The following is a 21,931-nucleotide window of genomic DNA, read 5'->3' as shown; positions in this document are numbered from 1 at the left end:
AAGGAAATGAGTTGGTTTTGTAAGATATTCTATGCTTCTCAAAGTGACATCAAAAAGACTAGACTTCAAACCTGTTCTGTGTCTATATATGAATGAGTCAGGAATATTTTTTCTTCAAATGATACTGCAATTTTTGTCCATTCACCACCACCACATACAAGCACCCTTCCTTTCTCGCTCTCCTAATTCTGATAATCTATTAAAGATTTCCCTTTTTGGCCACTAGATGGCACAACAGTTAATAGCAGCGCCACCGGTTTTATTGTTCCAGAAATGAATTTCTGATCACTTGAGTCAATTTCTTTCCCCAAACACTGAATACTCTTAGTGGATTATAGTCCCCCAGAGGCTAATATGCAATTAACATACAGTTGAGCAAGTCTTACTTGATACCAAGGAATCGAAAGAATTGATTCCAAACATTTGACTTGTATACAATTCCAAGCTGCTTTTATTCCTTAAAAAAAGAAAGAAGTTCACATGCAGTTGCATTGTGGAGTCTAGGAGTGTAAGGCATTATATAGAAGTTTGCCAGACATAATTTCCCCCTGTGCTTGTTTGAGTCACCTCTGTGTAAATTTCAGAATATCCACGGGCTCTGTCTAGGTCACTTAACTTGGAATAATAATAATAATAATAATAATAATAATAATAATAATCCTATAATAATTTATTATGTATACCCCGCCCATCTGGCTGGGTTTCCCCAGATACTCTCAGCAGCTTCCAACAAAATATTAAAACATGAAGACCCTCAAACATTAAAACTTCTCTGTACAGGGCTGGCTTTGGATGTCTTCTAAAAGTCAAATAGATGTTTATTTCATTGACATCTGATGGGAGGGCATTCCACAGGGCAGGCCCCACTATCGAGGAAGGCCCTATGCCTTGTTTCCTGTAACCTCACTTCTCGCAGGGAGGGAACTGCCAGAAGGCCCTCGGCACTGGACCTCATGAACTTCTTTCTTTTTTTAACTGAACGATGGGGGTGGAGATGCTACTTCAGGTATACAGGACCAAGACTCGATGGGACTTGCTTGTGAGTAGATGTGCATAGGATTGTGCTGTACAGTGATAGTTTCAGTGGCTATTTGTGTTTGCCAGGAGCCTGCCAGGAGCATTTGGGTGTAACTACAGGTGACACTTGGGACGCGGGTGACGCTGTGGGTTAAACCACAGAGCCTAGGACTTGCCAATCAGAAGGTTGGGGGTTCGAATCCCCGCGATGGGGTGAGCTCCCGTTGTTCGGTCCCTGCTCCTGCCAACCTAGCAGTTCAAAAACATGTCAAAGTGCAAGTAGATAAATAGGTACCACTCTGGCGTGAAGGTAAACGGCATTTCCGTGTGCTGCTCTGATTCGCCACATGACCCGGAAGCTTTATGCCAGCTCCCTCGGCCAATAAAGCGAGATGAGCACCACAACCCCAGAGTCGGTCACGACTGGACCTAATGGTCAGTGGTCCCTTTACCTTTATCTTACAGGTGACACTTAACTGTGTCACTTGTAATATGCCATATTTTCTTTACCTTTTCCTTTACTTAATTGCAGGTATGGGACAAGGCAAGGGGCTATTTTATTTTATTAGCACTGCAACCCTGGGGAGGCCATTCTACTGCGATTGCAATGAAAATTAGGACTCAGTTCTTTGCACGTCACTTGCAATGCACTGTGTTGGGATTTGTCCTCAGTTCCTGCAGAGTCGATGTGAAGCCCAGTGGGCCTCCCAAGAGTCTCATGAAAATAAAGGATATGAGATGGCTTAGCCTCCTCTACACGATGGTGGGGCTCCCTTGACAGACACGTCAAGGTCGAAAGGGGTCCTTCAAGGTAGAAAGGCTGAATGCTGTGGCTATAGGCAGGGATGAGGAATCTCCAGCCTGCAAGCATATTCTGACCCACCAGTCCTCCTAGTTTGACTCACCAGTGAGGAGTGGGGCAGGTAAAGAACTGCCTTGGCTGAAATGGGCTTACAGGCACCCCGATTAGCTTTTTGTTGGAGCTTGAGATGCCCCCACAATGCTATCTGCACAAAGAGCTTCTCCGTGAGGTCTTGCAACATAGTAAAGGATAGGAGGGTCCACTGAGTATTCAAGCTGTGCAACTCCCTTGCATTTCAAGGGCACAAGTGTAGGAGCCCTTTGTGAGTGCTTGGCTAGTTTTCACTAAGGCTACCATCTTAGGCACACAGACTTGGATGGAGGCCCCACTGAACTTGCTTTGGAACAAACATGCAAGTCACTGGCAGAAATTTCCAGAGCTGTGCTGTGTGAGTTTTTGTGGTCCTGAAGTGTACTTTAAGGCTGTGATGTGCCCTCTAGAGACTTTGCGAGCACACAGCGATTCCTGCTCTCTTCTGGTTTCATAGAAATTTCACAGCATGGTGGAGTTTTGAAATGCAGTTGCTTGTTCATTGGGAGAGTGGAAAGGTGTGCTTCTGGAGACATTGCAAAAGAAACCATTTGTGTGTTTGTTATTACTCACCTGATTCAGTGTGAATTATTTCCTTTCTAGTTCTAAACAGCTTTTGCATTTCATTCCATCACATTTCCCCCCTCCTCGCTTTCTATCTTTCAAACAAAGCAATTTACAGGAATGTGTGACTTTATTGTTCTCCTCCCCCCTCTCTTTTATATGCTTCTCTTTGTGTTCTAGGACTGGCATTTACCCACCGTTTCATCCTCTGCATCAGCACATCATATGGTATGCTGAAAGACTTCTGCATCTACCCTATAATATATCTCCCTGGGAAACTGGGATTTTTTGAGAGTTCGTATTGGGTATGGTCAGGGCCAGCCCAAGGCCTTTTGGCACCTGAGGTCAGAAGAAGGGATCAGAGAAGATCTACATCAGGAACAAAGGGGGAAGAAGGGTAGACATTGGGATCTACTGCCCCAGTGGATCCAGCCGCCTGAGGCAGTTGCCTCACCCTGCCTTGTGGATGGGCTGACCCTGGGCATGGTCAATATGGCACTGTGTTACTAGTTTTTGGACAGTGCAGGCAATTATGTAATTATGCAGCACATGCTGAGTTCATTGCCTTCTCGTTAGACAGGATATTTACAGAAAAGCTTAGGGGTGGGGTAGGATAATTTGTTTCCTCCTAATTCAGTATGTTTAATAAGCCATGACCATTGCTTTGTATCTCCCTTAATTGGCAGAGCAGAGAGCTTTTTGTACTCACTTACGGCGCTTTGGTGGCTCAGCTGTGTAAGGATTACGAAAAGGATGAAGATGTGAACAAATATTTGGACAGCATGTAAGTAGCCAGGACAGGTTCAAACACGGTTGCATATCAGCTTAGCAGGCAATGATATCCATTTAACATTGCTTTCCTCATATCGGGATCTGTCTGGGGGGGGGGGGGGGATTAAATCCAGGAGATTGGTGCAACTTCTGGAGGGGCTGTTTATCCACACAAGATTTGGTTTGTTATTCCATCCCTTTCTAGGACAATTATCAAATCGCTTTTCTAGCCCCTCGAGGTCTGGCAAGATAAGTGATGGGAAATGGCACTGTAATGTATGGGATAGATGCTATTGACTGGCATTGTCCTCTAAAATTCCATGGGAAGGTTGGTTCTCAAGATGAAGCCAGTATTTTCTCAGGGAGCTTTCAACTGATGGGGATGAGGATCCCCTTGATGGCCTTTTTGACAGCAGGTTAAGCTTACCAGATTTTTTTCAATGAATCCGGGGACACTTTTCAACTTCAATAGGAATGATAGGATTTTGTCAGGGGATTGATTTGTAAACCCAGGGACTGTCCCTGGGAAACGGGGATGTCTGGTAACCTAACAGCAGGTTCTGCAGCTACAAGTGGGACTTTGCTGATCCAGACATGTCTTCTTTGAGTATATTCCATTTCATCCATCTCCCAGTTCCCACCCAGTTTTGGGGTCCTACCCCAGCCCCCCAGCAGTCAGTCAGCATGCAGTGACCACTGAGCTCATCAGCCTTCGTCAGTCTCATTGTGGCAGTGGGAGAAGGCTGTATTGCAATGCTGAAATGGGCATTTAGCATCCCTGGAAATAAACAAATATTGCATGACTTTGAACTTCCGCCTACAAGAAATGTTTGTGTTATATCAATTTACTTGGCTATTATAGTCTGTTTTGGCTTTGTGTCATATGCTCTCATCCTATATTACTTAAATGCTTTCCCATTAACTGCAGTTAGTTTTCCGGTAAAGCTGATTGTGAATTGTAACTAAGATTAAGAGAGAGAGAGTTTAATGGAACTTTTCCCCGAATTCATTTAAACTTCAAATGGATCTGTTAAAAAGTTCCATTAAATACTATCTCTTCCATTTTAAATTTTAAAGCCTTTCAGGCTGGCAAAAGCAATATGTTGATTCATCCAAGTTCCTTATACTTGGGAATTCCTTGGCGGCGGCAGCTGGTAACAGTTTTATTTGGTAGGGCTGCGTTTTTTAACCTTTCTGTTTTCGCCACAGTAAGACTTACACAGCACTTATTCGGGGAAGTGTGCCTTTACACGTGTGCAGAGTGCCATTGTCTCCTCTCTAAAAAAGCAACCCACCAATTATTCTCTGTACTTCTATGGACTTGATTGACTTTGTCCCACCCAGCAACTACTGCAGCTTTTTCTGAGTGAACGCAGGAAAATGGTTAATACCAAGCTTACTGCAAAATATACACAAGCCACACACTATTTCTCTTCCCAATTTCCTTTTTTTTTTTTAAAAAGTGCAAAATGATTAAGTAAAAACAGATATTTATTATAGAAAAATATTCATTGTTGCTTGCTTGCTTGCTCTCTTTCTCTCTATGAAGGTCACAAAACAAATGTTAAACCAGGCTTCCTCAAACTCGGCCCCCCCAGATGTTTTGAGACTACAGTTCCCATCATCCCTGACCACTGATCCTGCTAGCTAGGGATCATGGGAGTTGTAGGCCAAAAACATCTGGAGGGCCGAGTTTGAGGAAGCCTGTGTTAAACTAACAAGCAAAAATGGATTCAAAGTAGAAAACACTCCCTGTTGTTTCTCTGGCCTTCAGGGAAACAGCTCCAAGCGTGCTGAGAAGCAGTGTATGATTATGGTGGCTAATGTTGTTTTTGAAGCAGTCCTAACTCCACTCATTTTTTCTTTAGTGGCTGTACTGGATAGGCCTAAATAACAACAGAAGTAACAAGAGCTTTCTTACTAGGGCCGCCTTTCCAGCAACCCAATCAGTCACATGGTTTTTCTGCTTAGAGACACATGGGAGGGACCTTGTCAGCAGGGCTATACCTTTGGGTTGGGAGCATCTGAGTGATTCAGAGAGTTGGTTGGCTAGAGATCAGGAAATTGACCAAAAATGCCTCTGTAAGTTCAAAGAAGTATCAAATGTGCACGACTGACTTTTTGTTCTCCCTTTCTTCAGGGGGTATAACATTGGCATCAGGTTAGTTGAAGACTTCTTGGCTCGCTCCTCTGTGAAGAAGTGCCGGAGTTATTCTGAAACGACAGACATAATTGCACAGGTATGCACAGGTGCTGCCTCTACGAGGCAAGGCTATGTCCAAGTTTCCCTTTCTTAGCAAGGATGATCACAAGAATGATCTCAATTTTGGGGGGAGGGATCCAGTTTCCAGGCATTGGCTGGCTGGGCAGGACAGAAGCACACACCCACCCAATCCATCCACCCCCCCCCCCACAAACCTGTAACCCGGTGCAAAAGAGGGTTTGATTTGCAGTATTAGTGCCTTATGTAAATGGAGGTACCATGCTGGGGTTTTTTTTACTATAACAATGCCTACTAATACAATCCTATTAGCTGTCATGGGTTTTGAGGAAAGAAAATAGCTCATGTTTCCCTTATAAAATTACAACACGGAGTTAGATGGAAACATTTAATGAAACTGGGTGGTATTTTGAAGAAGATAGCGCAGCAGAGAAAGGAGCAGCAAAGGTCTAATGAAGGGCTCGCCGCTTAAATTTCTGAAAATGGCATTGCAGCAGTGGCACAATCAGAATCAATTTGTTGCTTCAAAGGGGCAAGCAAGGGAACTAATAAAAAGCAAATGATGTTACATAGATGTGGATAGAAAAGTGCACAAAGCCAACTTGTTCCTGCAGTGCTTTAATGCTTTCATTTACCGTACTTATTTTAATAAAGTATAAGTAAACTGTTCCTTGGGTTTTTTTATTCAGTGGTGGAAATTTCACAAGTACTCTACTCCCATAGTAACATGCTATCCATATTTATAGTTTTAGTTAAAGGACTAAAGCCTGTTTCTAGTTTTTGTTGAAGTGGGGGAGGGGGGTGCCAGGCTCAGCTGCTTTATTTCTAGTAGTCCCATTTTGCAATCAAACTGAAAGGTACCCAATCACCAGTGTGTTGGTTTGGTTTAGTTAAAAAGATACTGTAAATAGATACGGTTTAATAATAAAAAAAGAATTCCCTGGATGCCTAGATTCAGGTTTGGGGCAAGTTCTATTTGGTGAGAGAGCCCCAGCAAATATTTAAAACATACAGCCAAAGTAAAGCATGGAAATATAGGCTGTTAGACCTTTAAAATATCCCCTTCTAAGTTGCTTCCAAAATTCTCCACTTCCCTTAGCATAGAAAGAGACTACACATTTGGTAAGTTAAAAATGGTTTACTTACAAACTCTTCAAAGGTCAGATTTGTGTGATTATCCATACAGCAGCAAGAAAAGACAGGCAGTATAACCTTGGTTCCAAAATGGTGTCTGTTCCTAAATTATTTGTATAGAAACACAATGATAACTTGGTTCAGCCATGCAGTCCAAACTTGAGCATCCAGCTTAAACCTCCTTACTGGTAGGTAGTGCTATTTTTCTAGAAAAAGAGGTGCTGAAACTCAACATGAATACCTCCCTCGTTCTTAAAGAATGACAGTGGCACTCTATATTCATTTAGTACCCCTACTGCAGATTGGAATGCAATCCAGGCCTACAATGGGCACAATCTTTCCCATCTTATTATGGTTATGAAAATGAGGTGATAAGCCCGTATAAAGTCATAAGATGCCCAGTGTGAAACTGAGCACGTTGTAAGCAAAAAACAAATAAACCATTTTTACATACCTGTTAACTGATATAAAACTGATGTAGGTTTGGAGGAGAAGGAAAGGGGCCATGTAATCAAGTGACTGCAAAAAGGGAAATCAATTGTAGTGATCAGATATCCATCAAATGCAGGAGATCAATTTTTGCATTTGAAATTTGTGAAAACTCTTCTACAGATAAGTAGATTTCAAACCTGATTTCTTGCTGACTACAAACAAGTGTTCATCTGGGCTTGTCTTAAGCCAGGAAACGAAACCTATCATTTCTGGCTAATAGTCAGGGATGATGGGAATTGTAGTCAAGCAGCATGTGGAAGGCCACAGGTCCCCCATCCCTGTCTTAAGCTAACAAACTTTTCTTTGGTAACCATTTCCATCTGAAAACTTGGAGACAGTGTTGATGGGATGCATGTTCTCCTCTCCATTTCCAGGTTGCTTTTAAGATGTATCTGGGTGTTGTGCCAACTGTGACTTGCAGTAATTCCACACAGTTCTCCCTTATTCTGGACAAGAACCCCTTGGTGGACTTTTTGGAAGAGCTGCCGGCGGGGAGATCTTCACTTTGCTATTGCAGTCTCTTGTGTGGGGCCATAAGAGGTGCTCTAGAAATGGTAAGCAGCCAACAGCTGCTTTGGCCTCCTCTGCTGCTGTTGTAATTATTAAAACTAATAGGGCTCATCCACACTTCTGCTTATCCCATGCCCAGAAAGCATGGTTCTGAGTGGTTTTCCCCTTGCCCAGTTCCTTTTCCACGAAAACCCATTCTTTAGTGCTAAATTGGAGCAAATGTCAATCTGGAGAAAACACAAATTGCCCTTTGCTCCAAAACAGCACTAAAGAGCAGCTTTCCCTAGGGGAAAGCAGCGGGGCAAGAGGGGGATAAACTGTTAGTTACTTGCCACACAAAAGGTCTCCAGGTGAGTTACATTTAAAATATACACCCACCCAAACAAACATCCACCCATCAGGAGTGGCATCTGAGCCTGTCACATGGCAGCAATGCAAGCCCTGGCTGACCCTTGCAAGAAGGGCAGAGCTACATTGCAGTAATTGTCTTGCCCTTGGGTAGGGCATTAGGAAATGAAACTGGCCCCAAGGGAAAGCCGCAGCTGCCAGGATCTGCACAAATCTGAAAGTGAAAGCCGGAGAAAACAGAACTGTGTTCGCTGTGTTTTCCAAACCAGTTGTTTTGTGGAAGCTACATTGTGCTGCTTAAAAAATAAAAAAGTCTGCTTATTTAGATAAGTGCTGTCAGAGCCACCCGAGGTCCCAGCTCACAAGAGACCAAAATCCAGTCCAAGTTATATACAAAAGGTTTTATTGAAGAACATTGTTGTCGTTACATCCAAGCTCCGTCGCTCAGCATCTTTTACCCTTAGATGTTTGAAGTCCCCTCTGAGTCAGTCCCGCCCCTGCACCAGCTTAAGAGGCTTGTACTGCTCCACCTTTTCCTCTCCTTCCTTTTCCGCAGGGTCTTCCTGCCCCCCTGTGCTCCCTCCCTTCGGGACTCCCCCGAGGCTGAGTCTTCTGACGCCTGCTCCCCCCTCCTTCGTGCTTTGGGACCAGGCTCCTCCTCAGGGCTCTCCTCATTTCCGGGCGCCTCCACATTTGAACTTGGCGCGCGTACGTTGCCTCTGACCTTCCTTTCGACCGTTACGCTACTCTCGGTACTACACTCCTCCCCTTCCGGCAGGATGTTCTGCTCCGAACTCCTTCCCCTCTCTGCTCCCTGTTCTGCTCTTTCTGACACACTGGTAACTCCACCTCCTTCACTCCGTTCCGACGGAGAGGCCGGTCCCGATCTCCAACCCCCACTGGGGATTCCCTCTTCGTTCCCCTGCTTCTGACTGCTTCCCTCTCTACTGCCCCTTGGCCTGACCAGGGGGGCTCCCTTTTGGGAATCCTCGGATTCACTTGACGGACTCACTGACAACCTCGGGTCATCGTCGTCCTCTTCCTCGTCACCCTGGGACCCCTCCCCCTCGCTCTCTGTCCCTGAAACCCTGACATCCATCCCCCCCTCGAAGCCCCCCCTTCCCCCCTCCCGCCCATCGGGTGCAGGTTGTAGGAGCTGCAGCTCTTCGGAGGTGGATGCAGGATACAGGTTGTGTACCTCCATTTCCTCTGTTTGCAGTTCGGTGTATGAGTGTTCGAATTCGGGTTCTTGACCCAAAGTGTTCTCTTCTCCCTCTTCCATTGGTACCTCGTCTGGTGCTGCCGGCCAAGGTCCCGTCAGCCATTTCCTGCGCCAGTCCTCCTCTGGTTGCTCGTCCCACCAATAAGAGGGTTCTGTGTCCACCCCGGAGCACGATCCCCTGGGCGGGCTAGATTCTGGCGTTCTCTCCTCGGCTGAAGAAAAACCCCGGAAAGTACTGTCTGAGAGTGTGGGCGTAAAGAGCCAGTCATCAAAGTACTCGGCTGGCATGGGTCTATGCGGGAAAAGGGCATGGAACTCGTCTTTTAGAAGAGGTTCGTCTAAAGCGTAGCCCGGCACCCAACCGTTGGCACTGGCTGGAGTGCCCTCTGTGGCTAGAAAGTATTCTACCCCCTCTTTCCCCCATCTCGAGTCCAGGATTTCTGTGACCTCGTTGAGTGGTTCGGCCCTAGGCGCCCTCTCCCTCTCCTGTGACTTAGTGTGTAGTTGCGGGACTGTTTCAGACTCCTGAAACCTGTGCGGTGCCTTGTAGGGGGTGAGCACCGACCTGTGAAATACCGGATGCACTCTGGAACCTTCGGGGAGGGCTAGTCGAAAGGCTACAGGGTTGATCTTAGCCTCCACCTGGTACGGCCCTAACTGCCTGTGCCCTAGCTTCTTCTTGGCCAACGACTTGGCTGGCATCGCTTGGGCCGCTAACCACACCCAGTCCCCCACCTGGATCTCCTCCCCCGCTCTCCTGTTTTTGTCTGCCTGCACCTTATATGCTTGCTTGGCCAGCTCCAAATGTCTCCGCAACTCTTCGTGCACCTCCTGCAGCTCCGCTGCAAACTGGTCGGCTTCTTGCGGCACCCCCTCTCTCGGTGCCCCGAACCCCGGGAAGGTTCTGGGATGACGACCGTTGTTCGCGAAGAACGGCGTCACCCCCGTGGACGCGTGCTTCGTGTTGTTATAGGCAAACTCTGCCATCGGCAGGTAGTCCACCCAAGCTGCGGGTCGCTGATTGGCGTAACATCTCAGGTACTGCTGCATGATCGCGTTGACCCTCTCAGCTTGGCCATTGGTCTGTGGGTGTCTCGCCGACGTAAGGTTGATCTTGACGTTCAGGATACCTAAAAGCTTCTGCCAAAAATTGGAAACAATCTGGCGCCCCCTGTCGGACAGGATGGACTGCGGCAGCCCATGCACCTTGAACACATGATCAATGAAGAGTTTGGCAGTCTGTTCCGCCGTCGCCACCTTTGCGCACGGAATGAAGTGCGCCATCTTGGTGAACAGGTCCACAACCACCAGTACCGCCGTCTTCCCTCTGGAGCTGGGCAGGTCAGTAACGAAGTCCAGGGCTACCCTCTCCCACGGTTGCTGTGGCGTTTCCAGCGGTTCCAACAGCCCCGCTGGCTTCTGGTGTACTTGCTTGGACCTTTGACAAGTGTCACACCTGGCGACGTAATCCGCTACCTCTCCACGCATCCGAGGCCACCAAAAGTCCCTTGCCACCAGTTCTATTGTCTTCTCCTTGCCGAAGTGGCCCACACTGGGGGCGTCGTGCAACTGCTGCAGAACCTTTGCGCGAAGCTCGTCGCTTGGCACGTAGAGGGCACCTTTGCGAGTTAGCAGCCCGTCGCGTAGTTGGAAATCTTCGCCACTCTGCACACCTCTGCGCAACTCCTCCATTTTGGACTGTGCGAACTGATACACTTGCAACGCGCGTCGCACCGCGTCCAGATCTACTGCGATGGCAGCGCACGACCACGCCTGCGGTGCGAAAATGTGCCTGGCTGCTACTGGTGTCGCTTCATCGAGATATTGCGGTTTCCTGGATAGCGCATCGGCTATAACGTTGGAATCTCCGGGGATGTACTCTATCCGGAAGTCGAAATCCGCGAAGAATTCCGCCCAGCGCATGTGTCTCTGGCTTTGGAGCTTCGCCGTGCGCCAATACTCTAGGTTCTTGTGATCCGTGCGGACCTGTACTGTGTGCTTGGCTCCTATGAGGAAGTGTCGCCACGCTTTGAACGCTGCGTGAATGGCCAACAGCTCTCTGTCCCATATGGTGTAGTTTTGCTCCGCCTTGCTGAGCTTTCGGGAGTAAAAGGCACTGGGTCTCCAGTTCCCATGTGGATCTTCTTGCAGGAGCACGGCTCCAACCGCCCTGTCTGACGCGTCGGTCTCTACTCGCATGGGCCTGCCTGGATCCACGTGCAGCAGCTGCTCCTCGGAGGCGAAAAGGCTTTTAAGCTTCCGAAAAGAGCGCTCCGCCTGTTCCGTCCACACGAACCTCTTCTTCTTGGAACTCAGAGTGTCCGTGATCGCTGCTGTCTCCTTTGCAAAACCTCTGATGAATTTGCGGTAGAAGTTGGCGAAGCCGACGAATCTCTGGACTTCCTTCCGATTGCGTGGGCTCTTCCAGTCCAACACCGCGCGGACCTTGACGCTGTCCATGGCCAGCCCCTTGTCGGACAGCTTGTAGCCCAGGAAATCCACCTCCGTCACATCAAACTGGCACTTCTCTAACTTGGCGTAGAGCCTGTTCTCCCGTAGTCTTTGCAGGACTTCCTTTACGTCCCTCTCGTGGGCCTCTTCCGTCTCCGAAAAGATCAGGATGTCGTCGAGGAAACACACACATTTCTTGTAGAGGAGTCCCGCTAGCACGTGATGCATAAAGGCTTGGAATACGTGAGATCCATTTTGGAGACCAAACGGCATAACTCTGTATTCATACGTGCCCAGAGGCGTGAACATGGCCGTTTTCCACTCATCGCCCTCCCGGATGCGTATGAGGTTATACGCTCCACGCAGATCCAACTTGGTGAAGATCTTCCCCTTCCTCACGGTTGCTAGGAGATCATCTATCTTGGGCATGGGGAAGGCCTTGGGCTTGGTCATACTGTTTATGAACCTATAATCCACAATGAGTCTTTTTTGGGGCGTGTCTTTCTTCTTTACAAAGAACACAGGACTGCCCCCCACTGCTTTCGATTCCCGGATGAATCCACGCTTCAAATTGTGCTCTATGAACTCCCTGAGCTCTTGCATCTCGTCCTCAGACATGGAATACAGTTTTGCAGTCGGCAACTGCGCCCCCGGCACCAGGTCGGTGGCACAATCATAAGGTCTGTGGGGCGGCAACTGGTCAGCTTCCTTCTTGCAGAAAACCTCCAGGAACCCTTCGTACTTGCTAGGTACTGCCTGCACCATGCCAAGTCGCAGCTGGTGCTCAGCCCCCTCCTCCTGGCAGGACTGGATGCAATTTTGAGCACAGTACGATGAGCAAAAGGTGATCTGGCGTTGGTACCACGCTACAGCAGGACTGTGTCTCTCCAGCCAACTCATGCCTAATACTATAGGCGTGTCAGACAGTTGGGTGACATTGAAGCTAATGACTTCTCGGTGATCTCCTATCCGCATCACCATGGGAGGTGTCTGTTGCACAACTTGCCCTCCTAGCAATTTCCTGCCATCCACCGTGACTACGTTCAGAGGCGTTGTGGCGGGCAGAAGCGCTATGCGATGCTGCTTGACGAATTGCATCCCCACGAAATCGGCGTTGCTCCCCGAATCGATCGTGAGGGGCACTTCTAGGGTGGTCCCATTTGGCAACTGAAGTGTTGCAGTGAGCTGCACCGCTGGCTTGGGTGGTAAAGGGTCTGTGGGTTGCAAAGACGCTGGGGACTGTTCTACAGATTCGCCTGGCTGAGCCCCAGCAATTCTGCTTGCAGCCAGGCATTGTCGTTTCCCTGAGGTTCCTCTTCCTGGATCACTTCTGCAGCTACCGTCGCTAAAGCTGCAGTGTGTTTCTGGAGCCTCTGGGGGCACTCTTTCGCCATGTGCAGTGCACTGTCGCAGATGTAACACTTCCTGGTCCCTCAAGGAGGCTTCGCCTTTACTGCACCGGAAACTGGGGCTCTGGCTGTTGCTTGAGCCTTAGCACCACCAAGTTCCATCGGCTCCTCCCCCTGCCTCCCCAGCGGCGAGGGATGTGACTGACTGAACTCCCTGGGGATGAAAGAAGACGTCCTCGCTGGTGGACGCACCTGACGTTCTTCCTCATTGTGCCAAGGACGTCCCTCGTGACGTATCCCAATCGCCAGAGCCCTCTGCACCACCTCCTCCAGGGTCTGAGGTCTGTCTCCCCTGGCAAGTTCGTCCTTTATGGGACCGCTGAGACCCTCCCAGAACAAATCCCTCACAGGTGTGCAGTCTTTCTCCCAGCGTAACGCAGTCAGTAAAGCAAAAAATCTGGAATGGTACTGACGCACAGTGGCTTTGCCTTGCCGCAGTCCAAATATCTCCCTGCGTGCAAGATCCAAATCTACGGTTGACTGGAAGCAGGCATCCATCGCTTTAATGAATTCATCAGAATCGCGGTGGGCAGGGCCATTTTCACGCCACAAATTGCGCAACCAGTCTCTGGCCGGCCCATGCAAGTGAGAAACAATAAACCCCACTTTCTCCTCCTCATCTTTAAAGTCATGACGAAGCAAGTGTAATGCATACAAAACGTCTGCTCTGAAACTGGGGTAGTGCTTCAGGTTCCCATCGAAGTGGGTGACTAGGCTGCCCCCCCGCCTTCCAAGTCCAATGCCCTCTGATCTGGACCCTGGGAACCCTTCCCTGTTTGCACGCTCCCACCTTGTTTGCAGGTCCTGGCAGCGCTTCTCCATTTCGTCATGCTTCTTCTGAGACGCAAGGACTGCAGCAGTGAGTTCGGAAACTGTAGTTCGTAGTGCTGTCAGCTGATCCTCCGCACTCATGGCTGTCACCGTTTGTGAGCTTTGCAAAAAAAAATTTTGCGTTCTTTGGGAGGGGACTTACTGTCAGAGCCACCCAAGGTCCCAGCTCACAAGAGACCAAAATCCAGTCCAAGTTATATACAAAAGGTTTTATTGAAGAACATTGTTGTCGTTACATCCAAGCTCCGTGGCTCAGCATCTTTTACCCTTAGATGTTTGAAGTCCCCTCTGAGTAGGTCCCGCCCCTGCACCAGCTTAAGAGGCTTGTACTGCTCCACCTTTTCCTCTCCTTCCTTTTCCGCAGGGTCTTCCTGCCCCCCTGTGCTCCCTCCCTTCGGGACTCCCCCGAGGCTGAGTCTTCTGACGCCTGCTCCCCCCTCCTTCGTGCTTTGGGACCAGGCTCCTCCTCAGGGCTCTCCTCATTTCCGCGCGCCTCCACATTTGAACTTGGCGCGCGTACGTTGCCTCTGACCTTCCTTTCAACCGTTACGCTACTCTCGGTACTACACTCCTCCCCTTCCGGCAGGATGTTCTGCTCCGAACTCCTTCCCCTCTCTGCTCCCTGTTCTGCTCTTTCTGACACACTGGTAACTCCACCTCCTTCACTCCGTTCCGACGGAGAGGCCGGTCCCGATCTCCAACCCCCACTGGGGATTCCCTCTTCGTTCCCCTGCTTCTGACTGCTTCCCTCTCTACTGCCCCTTGGCCTGACCAGGGGGGCTCCCTTTTGGGAATCCTCGGATTCACTTGACGGACTCACTGACAACCTCGGGTCATCGTCGTCCTCTTCCTCGTCACCCTGGGACCCCTCCCCCTCGCTCTCTGTCCCTGAAACCCTGACATCCATCCCCCCCTCGAAGCCCCCCCTTCCCCCCTCCCGCCCATCGGGTGCAGGTTGTAGGAGCTGCAGCTCTTCGGAGGTGGATGCAGGATACAGGTTGTGTACCTCCATTTCCTCTGTTTGCAGTTCGGTGTATGAGTGTTCGAATTCGGGTTCTTGACCCAAAGTGTTCTCTTCTCCCTCTTCCATTGGTACCTCGTCTGGTGCTGCCGGCCAAGGTCCCGTCAGCCATTTCCTGCGCCAGTCCTCCTCTGGTTGCTCGTCCCACCAATAAGAGGGTTCTGTGTCCACCCCGGAGCACGATCCCCTGGGCGGGCTAGATTCTGGCGTTCTCTCCTCGGCTGAAGAAAAACCCCGGAAAGTACTGTCTGAGAGTGTGGGCGTAAAGAGCCAGTCATCAAAGTACTCGGCTGGCATGGGTCTATGCGGGAAAAGGGCATGGAACTCGTCTTTTAGAAGAGGTTCGTCTAAAGCGTAGCCCGGCACCCAACCGTTGGCACTGGCTGGAGTGCCCTCTGTGGCTAGAAAGTATTCTACCCCCTCTTTCCCCCATCTCGAGTCCAGGATTTCTGTGACCTCGTTGAGTGGTTCGGCCCTAGGCGCCCTCTCCCTCTCCTGTGACTTAGTGTGTAGTTGCGGGACTGTTTCAGACTCCTGAAACCTGTGCGGTGCCTTGTAGGGGGTGAGCACCGACCTGTGAAATACCGGATGCACTCTGGAACCTTCGGGGAGGGCTAGTCGAAAGGCTACAGGGTTGATCTTAGCCTCCACCTGGTACGGCCCTAACTGCCTGTGCCCTAGCTTCTTCTTGGCCAACGACTTGGCTGGCATCGCTTGGGCCGCTAACCACACCCAGTCCCCCACCTGGATCTCCTCCCCCGCTCTCCTGTTTTTGTCTGCCTGCACCTTATATGCTTGCTTGGCCAGCTCCAAATGTCTCCGCAACTCTTCGTGCACCTCCTGCAGCTCCGCTGCAAACTGGTCGGCTTCTTGCGGCACCCCCTCTCTCGGTGCCCCGAACCCCGGGAAGGTTCTGGGATGACGACCGTTGTTCGCGAAGAACGGCGTCACCCCCGTGGACGCGTGCTTCGTGTTGTTATAGGCAAACTCTGCCATCGGCAGGTAGTCCACCCAAGCTGCGGGTCGCTGATTGGCGTAACATCTCAGGTACTGCTGCATGATCGCGTTGACCCTCTCAGCTTGGCCATTGGTCTGTGGGTGTCTCGCCGACGTAAGGTTGATCTTGACGTTCAGGATACCTAAAAGCTTCTGCCAAAAATTGGAAACAATCTGGCGCCCCCTGTCGGACAGGATGGACTGCGGCAGCCCATGCACCTTGAACACATGATCAATGAAGAGTTTGGCAGTCTGTTCCGCCGTCGCCACCTTTGCGCACGGAATGAAGTGCGCCATCTTGGTGAACAGGTCCACAACCACCAGTACCGCCGTCTTCCCTCTGGAGCTGGGCAGGTCAGTAACGAAGTCCAGGGCTACCCTCTCCCACGGTTGCTGTGGCGTTTCCAGCGGTTCCAACAGCCCCGCTGGCTTCTGGTGTACTTGCTTGGACCTTTGACAAGTGTCACACCTGGCGACGTAATCCGCTACCTCTCCACGCATCCGAGGCCACCAAAAGTCCCTTGCCACCAGTTCTATTGTCTTCTCCTTGCCGAAGTGGCCCACACTGGGGGCGTCGTGCAACTGCTGCAGAACCTTTGCGCGAAGCTCGTCGCTTGGCACGTAGAGGGCACCTTTGCGAGTTAGCAGCCCGTCGCGTAGTTGGAAATCTTCGCCACTCTGCACACCTCTGCGCAACTCCTCCATTTTGGACTGTGCGAACTGATACACTTGCAACGCGCGTCGCACCGCGTCCAGATCTACTGCGATGGCAGCGCACGACCACGCCTGCGGTGCGAAAATGTGCCTGGCTGCTACTGGTGTCGCTTCATCGAGATATTGCGGTTTCCTGGATAGCGCATCGGCTATAACGTTGGAATCTCCGGGGATGTACTCTATCCGGAAGTCGAAATCCGCGAAGAATTCCGCCCAGCGCATGTGTCTCTGGCTTTGGAGCTTCGCCGTGCGCCAATACTCTAGGTTCTTGTGATCCGTGCGGACCTGTACTGTGTGCTTGGCTCCTATGAGGAAGTGTCGCCACGCTTTGAACGCTGCGTGAATGGCCAACAGCTCTCTGTCCCATATGGTGTAGTTTTGCTCCGCCTTGCTGAGCTTTCGGGAGTAAAAGGCACTGGGTCTCCAGTTCCCATGTGGATCTTCTTGCAGGAGCACGGCTCCAACCGCCCTGTCTGACGCGTCGGTCTCTACTCGCATGGGCCTGCCTGGATCCACGTGCAGCAGCTGCTCCTCGGAGGCGAAAAGGCTTTTAAGCTTCCGAAAAGAGCGCTCCGCCTGTTCCGTCCACACGAACCTCTTCTTCTTGGAACTCAGAGTGTCCGTGATCGCTGCTGTCTCCTTTGCAAAACCTCTGATGAATTTGCGGTAGAAGTTGGCGAAGCCGACGAATCTCTGGACTTCCTTCCGATTGCGTGGGCTCTTCCAGTCCAACACCGCGCGGACCTTGACGCTGTCCATGGCCAGCCCCTTGTCGGACAGCTTGTAGCCCAGGAAATCCACCTCCGTCACATCAAACTGGCACTTCTCTAACTTGGCGTAGAGCCTGTTCTCCCGTAGTCTTTGCAGGACTTCCTTTACGTCCCTCTCGTGGGCCTCTTCCGTCTCCGAAAAGATCAGGATGTCGTCGAGGAAACACACACATTTCTTGTAGAGGAGTCCCGCTAGCACGTGATGCATAAAGGCTTGGAATACGTGAGATCCATTTTGGAGACCAAACGGCATAACTCTGTATTCATACGTGCCCAGAGGCGTGAACATGGCCGTTTTCCACTCATCGCCCTCCCGGATGCGTATGAGGTTATACGCTCCACGCAGATCCAACTTGGTGAAGATCTTCCCCTTCCTCACGGTTGCTAGGAGATCATCTATCTTGGGCATGGGGAAGGCCTTGGGCTTGGTCATACTGTTTATGAACCTATAATCCACAATGAGTCTTTTTTGGGGCGTGTCTTTCTTCTTTACAAAGAACACAGGACTGCCCCCCACTGCTTTCGATTCCCGGATGAATCCACGCTTCAAATTGTGCTCTATGAACTCCCTGAGCTCTTGCATCTCGTCCTCAGACATGGAATACAGTTTTGCAGTCGGCAACTGCGCCCCCGGCACCAGGTCGGTGGCACAATCATAAGGTCTGTGGGGCGGCAACTGGTCAGCTTCCTTCTTGCAGAAAACCTCCAGGAACCCTTCGTACTTGCTAGGTACTGCCTGCACCATGCCAAGTCGCAGCTGGTGCTCAGCCCCCTCCTCCTGGCAGGACTGGATGCAATTTTGAGCACAGTACGATGAGCAAAAGGTGATCTGGCGTTGGTACCACGCTACAGCAGGACTGTGTCTCTCCAGCCAACTCATGCCTAATACTATAGGCGTGTCAGACAGTTGGGTGACATTGAAGCTAATGACTTCTCGGTGATCTCCTATCCGCATCACCATGGGAGGTGTCTGTTGCACAACTTGCCCTCCTAGCAATTTCCTGCCATCCACCGTGACTACGTTCAGAGGCGTTGTGGCGGGCAGAAGCGCTATGCGATGCTGCTTGACGAATTGCATCCCCACGAAATCGGCGTTGCTCCCCGAATCGATCGTGAGGGGCACTTCTAGGGTGGTCCCATTTGGCAACTGAAGTGTTGCAGTGAGCTGCACCGCTGGCTTGGGTGGTAAAGGGTCTGTGGGTTGCAAAGACGCTGGGGACTGTTCTACAGATTCGCCTGGCTGAGCCCCAGCAATTCTGCTTGCAGCCAGGCATTGTCGTTTCCCTGAGGTTCCTCTTCCTGGATCACTTCTGCAGCTACCGTCGCTAAAGCTGCAGTGTGTTTCTGGAGCCTCTGGGGGCACTCTTTCGCCATGTGCAGTGCACTGTCGCAGATGTAACACTTCCTGGTCCCTCAAGGAGGCTTCGCCTTTACTGCACCGGAAACTGGGGCTCTGGCTGTTGCTTGAGCCTTAGCACCACCAAGTTCCATCGGCTCCTCCCCCTGCCTCCCCAGCGGCGAGGGATGTGACTGACTGAACTCCCTGGGGATGAAAGAAGACGTCCTCGCTGGTGGACGCACCTGACGTTCTTCCTCATTGTGCCAAGGACGTCCCTCGTGACGTATCCCAATCGCCAGAGCCCTCTGCACCACCTCCTCCAGGGTCTGAGGTCTGTCTCCCCTGGCAAGTTCGTCCTTTATGGGACCGCTGAGACCCTCCCAGAACAAATCCCTCACAGGTGTGCAGTCTTTCTCCCAGCGTAACGCAGTCAGTAAAGCAAAAAATCTGGAATGGTACTGACGCACAGTGGCTTTGCCTTGCCGCAGTCCAAATATCTCCCTGCGTGCAAGATCCAAATCTACGGTTGACTGGAAGCAGGCATCCATCGCTTTAATGAATTCATCAGAATCGCGGTGGGCAGGGCCATTTTCACGCCACAAATTGCGCAACCAGTCTCTGGCCGGCCCATGCAAGTGAGAAACAATAAACCCCACTTTCTCCTCCTCATCTTTAAAGTCATGACGAAGCAAGTGTAATGCATACAAAACGTCTGCTCTGAAACTGGGGTAGTGCTTCAGGTTCCCATCGAAGTGGGTGACTAGGCTGCCCCCCCGCCTTCCAAGTCCAATGCCCTCTGATCTGGACCCTGGGAACCCTTCCCTGTTTGCACGCTCCCACCTTGTTTGCAGGTCCTGGCAGCGCTTCTCCATTTCGTCATGCTTCTTCTGAGACGCAAGGACTGCAGCAGTGAGTTCGGAAACTGTAGTTCGTAGTGCTGTCAGCTGATCCTCCGCACTCATGGCTGTCACCGTTTGTGAGCTTTGCAAAAAAAAATTTTGCGTTCTTTGGGAGGGGACTTACTGTCAGAGCCACCCAAGGTCCCAGCTCACAAGAGACCAAAATCCAGTCCAAGTTATATACAAAAGGTTTTATTGAAGAACATTGTTGTCGTTACATCCAAGCTCCGTGGCTCAGCATCTTTTACCCTTAGATGTTTGAAGTCCCCTCTGAGTAGGTCCCGCCCCTGCACCAGCTTAAGAGGCTTGTACTGCTCCACCTTTTCCTCTCCTTCCTTTTCCGCAGGGTCTTCCTGCCCCCCTGTGCTCCCTCCCTTCGGGACTCCCCCGAGGCTGAGTCTTCTGACGCCTGCTCCCCCCTCCTTCGTGCTTTGGGACCAGGCTCCTCCTCAGGGCTCTCCTCATTTCCGCGCGCCTCCACATTTGAACTTGGCGCGCGTACGTTGCCTCTGACCTTCCTTTCGACCGTTACGCTACTCTCGGTACTACACTCCTCCCCTTCCGGCAGGATGTTCTGCTCCGAACTCCTTCCCCTCTCTGCTCCCTGTTCTGCTCTTTCTGACACACTGGTAACTCCACCCCCTTCACTCCGTTCCGACGGAGAGGCCGGTCCCGATCTCCAACCCCCACTGGGGATTCCCTCTTCGTTCCCCTGCTTCTGACTGCTTCCCTCTCTACTGCCCCTTGGCCTGACCAGGGGGGCTCCCTTTTGGGAATCCTCGGATTCACTTGACGGACTCACTGACAACCTCGGGTCATCGTCGTCCTCTTCCTCGTCACCCTGGGACCCCTCCCCCTCGCTCTCTGTCCCTGAAACCCTGACAAGTGCTAATGGACTTGTGTGCAGCTGTGTCAGTTAATGCATTCTTCTTTTAAAAAAAGAAATAAAAAAGCAGGCTAGCTGTGCCCTTCTGTACAGAAAAGGGGAAGGTCACAATCTCAAAGAATGGGCACATCTACATTTGGGGGTCACTTTTCAGTAGAATTGACCTGAGCCTTGGAAAGCACATAGAGCTGAAAGGGGAAAGACTGTCACTCTACAGAATTTCACTTTGGGCTGTATCTGCTCTTCAGCACCTCATGGCTAAGCAGGAAGTATGTGAGGGGCTCAGAGGCTTCATGGGCACCAGGCAAAGACCACAAGTGAATCACTGCATTCACAGGCACCATATTGGCAGCCCCTGGCCCCCGTGCACAAAGAAAATATCTTTTCATTTCCCTTTTCAATCTTGCTGTAGCTTTAAAATAAGTTTGAGCTGTTGTGTTTTATTCTCCGCTCTTTGTTTTTGACCTTTGTCAAGGTTTGTCAGCATTTCATTCTGCATTACATTTTATTAACCTTTTAATCGGCTGTTGTTGTTTTAAACTTGTTTTTATTCTATAAGCCCCACCCACCCATTATAGTGCACCCTCTTAAAAAAAATTTAAAACCCTGCAATGTGGAACAACAATAAGTTTTCTTTCACTTACTTAGCCAAACTTACTTATTTTCAGATACATCTGGCTGCTGAAGTTACTTTCATCCAAGACACTCTGAAAGGGGATGATGTGACAGAAATTGGAATTGCATTCTTAAAGAAGATTGAAACCAGGAAACACAAAAGAAATAAGTGAAGCCATATCTGAAGTCACTATGTGTGGACAGTTAATATTTTTGACCCTCTGTACCTGCCTAGAAAGATATTATTCCTGATCCAGAAAAGGCATTCGATACAGAACCGTGGTGTGGATGGTGCCACCTCTGGATCAGGCCCAGCACTCCCAAATGTTTGCTATGTGGGGCATGAACTCTGCACCAACCCACAACCCAACATGGACATGAGTGGTGCATGGTTCTCCCTCCTGGCTCAACTGCAGATGAGTCCAGGGTGTCTTGGGGGAATGGCTGCCTCTCCTGCATGCTTAGGTCATCCTGCTCTACATTCTTCAGCCAGGTAAAGTTAGATGGGTGGCTATGAGGCACAGGAACTGACTTAGCGGTGGCACACTCACTGTGGAACTCCCTGCTTCAGAAGGCTTAGCAGCCTAGCTATTTCAGGCTTAAAGAGACTCATCAATGTAGTACTTGTTAGAAGTGTGGGCAAGATTTCTTTTTATTCTTCTGAAGGAGTTAACTATTTCCCCAGAGTGTCTGGGGAAGCCTAGCCAGATCAGCGGGTATAAATAATAAATTATTATTATTATTGGTCCATCTCTTCTTATTCTAGGAATTTCTGGTTCCCTGGTGCTACTATTTTAGTATTTTAGTCATCTGTTTCTCATCAACAATA

General features: G+C 50.2%; 1 protein-coding gene and 1 long non-coding RNA gene across 6 annotated transcripts in view; one reads left to right on the top strand and one right to left on the bottom strand.

Moving 5' to 3' along the window:
* TRAPPC3L (trafficking protein particle complex subunit 3L) overlaps positions 1 to 21,846 on the top strand; it is a 29,737-nt gene extending 7,891 nt beyond the window's left edge. For 2 of the 3 annotated variants that reach the window (XM_083731528.1, XM_083731526.1), the window contains exons 2-6: positions 2,654 to 2,701; positions 3,160 to 3,257; positions 5,385 to 5,484; positions 7,466 to 7,645; positions 21,156 to 21,846. In XM_083731528.1, the coding sequence (XP_083587654.1) occupies positions 2,699 to 2,701; positions 3,160 to 3,257; positions 5,385 to 5,484; positions 7,466 to 7,645; positions 21,156 to 21,275 (501 nt within the window). In that variant the 5' untranslated portion in view covers positions 2,654 to 2,698 and the 3' untranslated portion in view covers positions 21,276 to 21,846. The remainder of the gene's footprint in view (positions 1 to 2,653; positions 2,702 to 3,159; positions 3,258 to 5,384; positions 5,485 to 7,465; positions 7,646 to 21,155) is intronic. The other variant, XM_083731527.1, reaches the window with a different exon arrangement.
* LOC310841037 lies at positions 4,718 to 21,281 on the bottom strand. Of its 3 annotated transcripts, XR_014562281.1 has the most exons (4): positions 21,146 to 21,281; positions 7,054 to 7,118; positions 6,612 to 6,702; positions 4,718 to 5,458 (listed from the first exon to the last, which is right to left on the bottom strand). It is a non-coding gene; the product is annotated as an uncharacterized lncRNA (long non-coding RNA). The 3 variants fall into 3 exon arrangements; XR_014562282.1 differs by lacking the exon at positions 6,612 to 6,702; XR_014562283.1 differs by lacking the exons at positions 6,612 to 6,702; positions 7,054 to 7,118 and having other exon boundaries at positions 21,146 to 21,236.
* Positions 21,847 to 21,931: the final 85 nt, after the last annotated feature.

This window comes from Podarcis gaigeae (genome assembly GCF_964106915.1).
Source record: "Podarcis gaigeae genome assembly, chromosome: 3".
Taxonomy (NCBI): domain Eukaryota; kingdom Metazoa; phylum Chordata; class Lepidosauria; order Squamata; family Lacertidae; genus Podarcis; species Podarcis gaigeae.
Note: the sequence above shows the minus strand (reverse complement) of the source record. Positions and strands in the feature narration are given on the sequence as shown.